This window comes from Sinocyclocheilus rhinocerous, unplaced genomic scaffold, assembly GCF_001515625.1.
Source record: "Sinocyclocheilus rhinocerous isolate Xijiao unplaced genomic scaffold, SAMN03320098_v1.1 scaffold625, whole genome shotgun sequence".
NCBI classification, from domain to species: Eukaryota; Metazoa; Chordata; class Actinopteri; order Cypriniformes; family Cyprinidae; genus Sinocyclocheilus; species Sinocyclocheilus rhinocerous.
The window spans coordinates 266,000-275,590 of NW_015646350.1; the positions used below are offsets into that span (position 1 = coordinate 266,000).

The 9,591-nt window shown below is 37.3% G+C and overlaps 1 protein-coding gene across 1 annotated transcript in view; it reads right to left on the bottom strand.

The window, feature by feature from the left end:
• Positions 1-9,591, bottom strand: part of LOC107707368 (neuron navigator 1-like) — a 172,392-nt gene that overhangs the window by 24,229 nt on the left and 138,572 nt on the right. Inside the window, exons 9-10 of the mRNA XM_016511357.1 lie at positions 2,500-3,274; positions 989-1,420 (exon numbers count right to left, since the gene is read on the bottom strand). Coding sequence (XP_016366843.1) covers positions 989-1,420; positions 2,500-3,274 — 1,207 coding nt within the window. The remainder of the gene's footprint in view (positions 1-988; positions 1,421-2,499; positions 3,275-9,591) is intronic.

The window sequence follows — 9,591 nt, forward strand, 5'->3', positions numbered from 1 at the left end:
TTTTTTTTTTTTTTTTTGTATTCTTGTGATGTAGATGAATTCATGAAAGACATCATTTGGTTTGTTTCTAATTTTTGGTTCATGATATGATATGATATGATATTTGATATGATATGATATGATATTTGATATGATATTTGATATGGTATGATATATGATATGATATTTGATATGGTATGATATATGATTATGATATGATATGATATGATATGATATGATATGATATTTGATATTATGATATGATATGATATGATATGATATGATATGATATGATATGATATGATATGATATGATATGATATGATATGATATGATATGATATGATATGATATGATATGATATGATATGATATGATATGATATTTGATATGATATTTGATATGATATGATATTTGATATGATATTTGATATGGTATGATATATGATTATGATATGATATGATATGATATGAGACATGCAACAAAAAAATCATAAACAAGCAAGATGAATGCTATTATAAATATGACATAATACAAAAATAAAAATATATATGGATGAATCTTAATAAAAAATGTTTACAATTATTTTAGTTTTAAAGGACAGATTATAAAACTTTTTATGAAACTTTTTATCATAATTAAATCAAGACATTTTTCTAACTTTTAATAAGGAAATGTAATTAATTTCCAGTTCCTAGATTTTTATTTTCCCTTCTAAAACAAAGTGATATAATATAATATAATATAATATAATATAATATAAAATAAAAAAAAACATAAAAATATATTATGTTAATTATCAAGCATGATGGGGGAGATCTGATTTTGACCAAAAATTTGATTACAACACTGAGTAGAACATGATACATTAAAATGTTCAGTCCATCTTCCTTCAAATCTCAAATGTGTATATAAGCAAATTTTTAGTGTGTTTAGAAGTAGACTAGCATAGCTCATGTTATCAGGTGAGCACAGACAGGAAGTGCAGTGATGACTGGAGAGACGGCCTCACCTGTCTGTCGTGAGCGTGAGTGAGGCTCTGCTTCCTGTCGACCAGCCACCATCCGTCCCTCTGTCCTCATGTCTGGGCCTGTGCTCCGTCATGCTGCCCCCTGCAGGAGACACGCTCATCTGTAGTGACAAGGACTCCATGCTACGGTGCAGCCCAGAGAGGCGGGGGTAGAGCGAGGGAGAGCCGCCAGTGCTGCCCCCTCGGCCCACGGTGGCGCTGGAGAAACACTCAGAGGAGTTGACGTTGAGGATGGGAGCCGGACTGGGTGTCAGACAGCTTGTGCTGCTAATTCCTGACAGATCTTGTAATTTGGAGAAGGGCGGCACTTTTGGAGGAAGCTGGTCCTCCACTCTGATTATCCCAAAGTCCAGGCTGTTGGAGTTGACCTTGTCCAGGTGAGCAGGTTTGGGCAGAGATCTGGCACTGGAGGGCCTGTGAATGCCATGATACAGAGATGAGTTCAAAACCAGATGCACAAATAACTCGCACAACAGAAATGAAAAATACATATGGCTGATTCCTAATGTACAAAAAATGTACACCTTTCAACGTTTGATTGTAATTAAAGAGGTATTTTGCTAATGTTTAAGAGTGGCTAAAATTATTATAATTTTTTTTTAGTTTCCCATCTAAAAAGTGTTAAAAGTGTTTCTAAGAACTTTAAACATATCACTACTATTATCACATCAACAACATTAAACTACAATATTTTTCAATAATATGCTTGTTATATAATTTGCTGGTTACATTCTATTGATTAAATCAATGGTTATCATGGAAACGTGACATGAGTGCACACCTCTACCACAGCAACATACTTACAGTTTAAATAATTAATTAATATAAAATAAATTAAGTTACAGTATAAAAAATCAATTAGTCCAGAATTCAGAATTATGATCTCAAATTATTATAACATTAAAATTATTATTACAAGTCAGTACTATTTCAGTATCATATATATACATATATATATATATATGAAGAGTTTGGTTCCAAAACGCGATAAACGCCATTTTTTTTTAAATTTAGTTTCCGCCAAAATCAGTATTGTATCTGGTCAATTTTTAATTTTACGCAAAATGTGATACCCGCCGAGTTATTCTGTCATGTTTTCTCCCTTTCTTTCCAAACCGCGACAAACGCCAGCAGATGAGTCGCATTTGATTATGAACGCAATACTGCGTAGCTTGTCAGTGTAAGTGTTTTTATTTATGCCATTTATGTTAACTATTTCAAAAACACAATTTAAAAAATCTGCACATTATGCATCCACACATACCAAAATTAAAAACCATGTTAAGAACCTTATTTCAGGACAGTGAATAAATGTTTTAGCATAGATGAAACTGAAAAGGTGTCATTTTGCAAGATTTCTAGTCAATTTCAAGTAATTTTTCTGTTATTTATTAATTTTTTTTGAAAGAAAACTGTGTGAACGTGAAAAACCACAGCCACTCAGAGCAGATGTGAGGTTTAATAAACAGCTATGTGGAGGAGGTTCATCTCACCTCTGAGAGTTGGGAGAGGGCAGCTCTGAATATTTGCCCACGCTGGATGGCAGCCGAAGTCCCAGTAGTTTGGAAGGAGGCTCCAGCGTGCTTTGTGTTGGTGTCAATGTGCCGTTCTTTAGCAGGCCGCCTCCACCACACTCAGAATCAGACGCCACTGCCTTGGCTTTGGCCTTCTCCTTCTCACGGTCCGTCTGGTTGACTGGAGTGCACCCTCCTGTACTGGCCCGATGGGAGCTCTTCACACTGCCTGGTTCCTTCAGTCTAGACGGGGTGGGGACTGTTTTTAGGCCCTGCAGACCAGCCTCCATGTTGCTGCTGAAGGGACGAACGCCCGGCCGTCCTCCCGTCAGACTCAAGGTGCTGGACTTAGCAGGTCTCGGGAGACTACGATACTGGATGTTGTTGCGTGCGTTCTGAGCCATGAAACTTTGATCACAGTTCGACACATCAAGACTGGTCTTTCGTCCTCCACCTACCCCACCGGCAGAGGGTTTCACTGGGATACCAGAGGTTTTAGGAGTTTTGTTCACAATAGGAGAGTCTCCGGAGATGGTGCTTCCACTATTTGTTAGTACAGTGGCAGTGCCGGTAGTTGGAATGGATTTCTTGTAACCGAAGGAATTAACCGTGCTGGCGGAGGGACGGACAAGACCGGAAGGGGGTTTTCGGTGCTCACCACGATCTTTCCCTGTATCCGAACTGGAGCGCTGTAAGCCTGATGTTTTCACTGCCATTTTGGCTTTGTCCACGACTCGCTGATCGTTCTTTGGAACTGCAGATATAAAAATAAACACAATCAGACATGAGTAACCTGTGGTGGACAGTAATGAAGTATTCTTACTTTGTTACTGTATTTAGGTACATTTCTGTACTTTATTAGTATTTTTATTATGATAAACTTTTACTTCACTACATTTCAAAGCATAATATTGTACTTTCTACCCCACTACATTTCTTAAAAAATCCTCGTTATTTTGAACTGGAGAAATCATCACCTGCTCTGAGATTAAATAGCGGTGTCCGATTCATGAACGAGCTGATCCTTTTCAATGTACCTGTTAAATCGGTTCGCAAATCACACTGAACAATTCATTCTCAAATTGGACTGAACGGATTGCAACTGTTCTTGAGTCAACAACTCACTGATTCACATGATCCGGTCAGAGCGAGTCTCCAGTAAACAACTCACTGATTCACATGACCCGGTCAGAACGAGTCTCCAGTAAATAACTCACTGATTCACATGATCCGGTCGGAGCGAGTCTATAGTAAATAACTCACTGATTCACATGATCCGGTCAGAGCAAGTTTCCAGTAAATAACTCACTGATTCAAATGATCCGGTCAAAGCGAGTCTCCAGTAAATAACTCACTGATTCACATGATCCGGTCAGAGCAAGTTTCCAGTAAATAACTCACTGATTCAAATGATCCGGTCAGAGCGAGTCTCCAGTAAATAACTCACTGATTCACATGATCCGGTCAGAGTGAGTCTCCAGTAAACAACCCACTGATTCACATGATCCGGTCAGAATGAGTCTCCAGTAAACAACTCACTGATTCAAATGATCCGGTCAAAGTGAGTCTCCAGTAAACAACTCACTGATTCACATGACCCGGTCAGAGCGAGTCTCCAGTAAACAATTCACTGATTCAAATGATCCGGTCAGAGCGAGTCTCCAGTAAACAACTCACTGATTCACATGATCCGGTCAGAGCAAGTTTCCAGTCAACAATTCAGCGAATTCACACATCTTACTCAAAATGAGCCGAGAACAGGAGATCCTCGGAGCTTGAGCATGACTGATGGTGCGAAAAGTTACCAATGCCAAATTTTAAGATTTATTATAAATGAAAATCGTATTTAGGTCATGACTGTCAGTTGTTTGTGAACTAAATCTGCTGTAAAAGGGTGAGCTGTTTAAGCCCACTGTATGAAATGATTGTATCCTGACATTTCCACATGTGTGTATCACCCTCTCAATGGAGTAGTTTTTAGGTAAAAATGAAACATAACATTAAAATAACTCAAATGAATGCCTATGCATCTTCCCCTGCTGAAGCAGTATCAAATGAGTTTCAAACTAGTATGTTTGCATAGTGTTCCTCTTAAAATTACAGACATTTTTCCCTATGTGATGTCTGTTTTTACAGCATATTGTTTGCCAACACACATTTTTCCTCATTTTTAAATACTGGGGTATTTTGTTTTGCTTTGTTTTTTTCCTACTTGTTTGCACACATGATGTTTCAGTAACCTAAATGTTAATATATTTAAATATACTTTTAATATATTTCATATATTTTGTTAGTGTATGACAAGCCCCCCTCCCTCAAGTATTTTGACCAGTAGGATTGTATAAAATATAAAATAAGTTAAAATTACAAAATAAACATTCATTGATAAGTAATTTTTTACATTTGATACTTAAGTGCAATAAAAACCAAATACTTTTGTACTTTTACTTGAGTAAAATTGAAAAGGAGTACTTTTAGTGGAGTAATATTTTATTAGGGCACCTGCACTTTTACTCAAGTAATTGATTTGTGTACTTCGTCCACCACTGTGAGGAACTATACTCAAGAAGAATTATTACAAACATCAGCAATTGGGTCTTAAATGTTGTTTGTCACATTCCCAAACATACAGAAACATTGTCACATTCCTAAACAAACACAGTTTCAAATGTGATCCCATTAAAAACACATAAATTCACACTGCCTATTAGAGGAGGTGCAAGAAGAAAACAAATATTTGTTACATTAAATCAGTGATACAGACATGAATGATACCTCAAATCACGTGTCTAACTGAGGAGAGATGTGATATTACTTTTCTAAGTGATCTGATTTACAGTAATCACCCTTAAGTTCAAAATCCCACCTCTGAAAACCTTAGCAACCACTGATCAGCCACCAAAAACATCATATCAATCTCTCAGAACACCCCAGCCTTGTGTTGATGAGTTTTGCACCATGCACTCACATTTTCTTCAGATAATTAAAACAGATCAGTAAATTTATTTTTTTTGTCTGAGGGGATTGTGCAGGGTTTCTTAGGAAAGACAGACAGTTGGGTGTGGTGCAACCTATAACCACACCCAACTTTAAAGTAAGCTTTTACACTTCATTTAACACCACAATATATACAGTATGCAACACACACACACACACTAATAGATGCACAAGTCCTCTTCATTAGAATAATGCAGTATATGGACACAATCCAACATGAGGTAAATGACTTTCCTGCTTATGCTGCTGACTTCAATTCACTCAGCTGTAACATAACAGCCTGCTTGAATATTCAAGAAGTTAACTTAAAGGGTTAGCTCACCCCAAAATGAAAATTCTGTCATTCAACAATTCAGCGAATTCACACATCTTACTCAAAATGAGCCGAGAACAGGAGATCCTCGGAGCTTGAGCATGACTGATGGTGCGAAAAGTTACCAATGCCAAATTTTAAGATTTATTATAAATGAAAATCGTATTTAGGTCATGACTGTCAGTTGTTTGTGAACTAAATCTGCTGTAAAAGGGTGAGCTGTTTAAGCCCACTGTATGGAATATTCAAGAAGTTAACTTAAAGGGTTAGCTCACCCCAAAATGAAAATTCTGTCATTAATTACTCTCCCTCATGTCGTTCTAAACCCGTAAGACCTCCGTTCATCTTCGGAACACAAATTAAGATATTTTTGATGAATTCTGAGAGCTCTCTGACCCTCCCATAGACAGCAAGGGTACTACCACGATCAAGGTCCAGAAACGTAGCAAGGAGATCGGTAAAATAATCCATGTGACATCAGGGGTTCAACCGTAATATTATGAAGCTGCGAGAATACTTTTTGTAAGCAAAGAAAACAAAAATAACTACTTTATTCAACAATTCGTCTCCTCCGCGTCACCCTGGTGCCATTTTGGAGAATATCCACTGAATGTAAACAGCGTACGCAGAGGAGATGAATTGTTGAATAAAGTCATTATTTTTGTTTTCTTTGCTTACAAAAAGTATTCTCGTAGCTTCGTAAAATTATGGTTGAATCCCTGATGTCACATGGATTATTTTACCGATCTCCTTGCTACGTTTCTGGACCTTGATCGTGGTAATTACATTGCTGTCTATGGGAGGGTCAGAGAGCTCTCAGAATTCATCAAAAATATCTTAATTTGTGTTCCGAAGATGAACGGAGGTCTTACGGGTTTAGAACGACATGAGGGTGAGTAATTAATGACAGCATTTTCATTTTGGGGTGTGCTAACCCTTTAAACAGAGTAAAGGAAGTGGGTACGGCACAACTGTTACAGTACTGTCAACATGAAATGGGTGAACTTGCAAAGCCCGCCCTGATGGCCATCTGGATCTTCTCAAGGATATTTATAAATATGCGGCAAAAAACGAGGCCAAAACGCTAGTGCAATCGTGACTCGATCTCCGGGCGAATTGGAAAACACACATACAGAAGAGATTGTTGGCAAACTTGAAAATTGGCTTTACTATAACAACATCATCCATGGTATGCGGAAACACATTGCTGGAGTAACTTAAGCATTTAAACGGCTCAATTAGCATAACAAATAAAAATAGATGAATAGTGAAATACGGCGTGTATTTCGTCTGCCATGAGGCGCTGTAATTTACACTGCTGCACACCCAGGATGATGGCCAACACAAGTAAATGCAGCTGACATCAACTTGAGATGGAGGTTAGATGTGAAAAGAATTATGTTGAGTTGGAATAATTTAGGCCATTAGCAGATGATGACTGCATTAAATGCTAGCATGATCGTATCAAAGGATACAAGGGGGGAAATACACATTTCTTGCACGTTTGTTTAGACTGGAGGGAAACAGTAAAAGTGAGTCAGAAACAGAAAGAGAGAAAGAGTAAACGGAAACTGGAAAAACTGGACAGGGAGGAAAAGTGGCTAACCGAAAGAGTAGCTATCAAACTGACAGAAATACAGCTGAGAGAAGAGGAGTGGAGATAGATGTCATTTGTCTGCCTGATACTACATCACTATAACGGCAGGCTTGTACAACAAAATATATACTTTGCATTAAACATGGTATTATTATTTAAGACTGTGTCTTAGAATAACGTGTCAGTGCAGCGTGCAGCTGTTATTAGCCGTGTTTGCCAATGCAAATGCCACTATAACTATTGTTCATACTTAAGGTTTGGGATAAAAAAAAAAAAAAACATGCAACCTCTCAGTTCACCTTTTCATGCTTAATCATGCTTAATCAACCACATTCTACAACCTTGAAAACTACAGGTCATGTAGTGACAACCGCTTTCACAGAAATTCTTCGTAGTGTGTACAGAGCTGAACAACTAGTTATTAATGACGTATTTATACATGTATCAGAACTGTATTCTGTATGTGCTGTGCAAAAAATCACAAGGAACACGTTGTTTTGACTCATTAGTGTTGCCAGATCTTGCCAGAAAAAAACAACAACAAATAAGAACAAGGCCATAATAAACCAAACTCTTTATCTTAGAAACAAGCCAAAATATCCTGACCTGCACCTGCATACTTTAATAACTCCATAAACTGGATCGCTTTATGAGTCGAGCCCAAACAACAACCCAAAACCGCTTAATAATCATTGCTTATAATAAGTGGACATGGCAACACGAGCGCTCTCTGTGAAGCAGCCTTTTAAACTAGCAAAACACAATGGCTTTGTCTACAATGGTTTAGTTAAAATCACCAAACATAATGAGTCTTTGGTCGCTGTAATATTACTTTGATCAAAAATTGCAGTCAGACACCGAAATATTGCTATGGTTACCATGATATCAGTCATAGCAATTTAGGGGATTCACTCCTGTATTTAAATGTGGTTGTCATTCCTGAAACGTTACAGTATGTACGTGGCCTAAAGCCTCAAGTATACTTCTGTTTCAACGTGAACACTTATTGCAGAGCCTAACACATAGCCTTTTAAACGTATACTTCGTTTGATAGGTTGTGCGAATACAGGTGCTCTACACATACACACTAGAAAGTTTCCTCCCTTACACAAGCACTCATCAACAAGGTAGTAAATTGTTGTTGTCCTGTTACTCAACTGTGGCACAAAAGTCATGTCCAAAATTGCATATTAACAATCTGAATAAGGACTTACTATATAGTAGGGAAGTAGTTATTATTCACATGCTTTATTTGAGAAAATTTGTTCAGATTCGTTCACGGATTCATTCAGTTACTCTTTTCAAAGGTTACATCAGCAGATTAGTAGGGGACAATGATTATTTTTTGTGTGTTATGAGTGAGTCACTCAAATTATTCAGTGTGGTATGTGTGAGTCATATATGATTTTAAAAATAAATAAATTATTCTTTATTCATTAAATTATTCTTTAAAAAAACACAACAAAAACAGTCCAGTAAAGCCCTTTTGTCTTCTTAATTGTCTCATTATCATTTATTTTTATTAGTGCTAGGTAGGGTTGGGTATCGTAAAACCGGTTCCATTTTAGAACCGGTTCCAAATGTCCAAGAACCGGGTATTCGATAAGACGCGTGCATTTCGATTCTGCTTAACGACTCCTGCGTTTGCATTTTAATGTGATTAAAAACGATTTAAGTGCAGGAACGGAAAGAACTTGCGCCCTGTTTGCGTGCAGCGCACACGAAGCGCAAGCGCGAGCACAGAGAACAGAGGTCGCGGTACGGGTTCCCGGTTTGTGTCCGTTCTCGAACCGTTCCAAGTATTTCCACTGTAGAAAAGGTTGTTCCGGGCCAAAACTGACTTCTTTCATATTTGTCGACCAATATGCAGAAAACTACGTTAGTATATCATCATAAACACAGCCGTTTTTGTCTTACGTGAACGTAAACAGATGAGAAAGAAAACACACATGTACAGTATTTTTAGATCTGCGTGCGTTCGGTGTTAAAGAGACAGCAGCCTAATAAACGCGTTGCCTGTTATTAATATTAATCAAAGAACAAGAGAAAATCATTCACTGATCTTGACTGAATATATTTAATAACTTTAATTGATTAATCTATATTTTATTTATGAAAAGAAAACTATGCAGTGTTTTTAAACTTTTAATTACAGTTTCTGTAC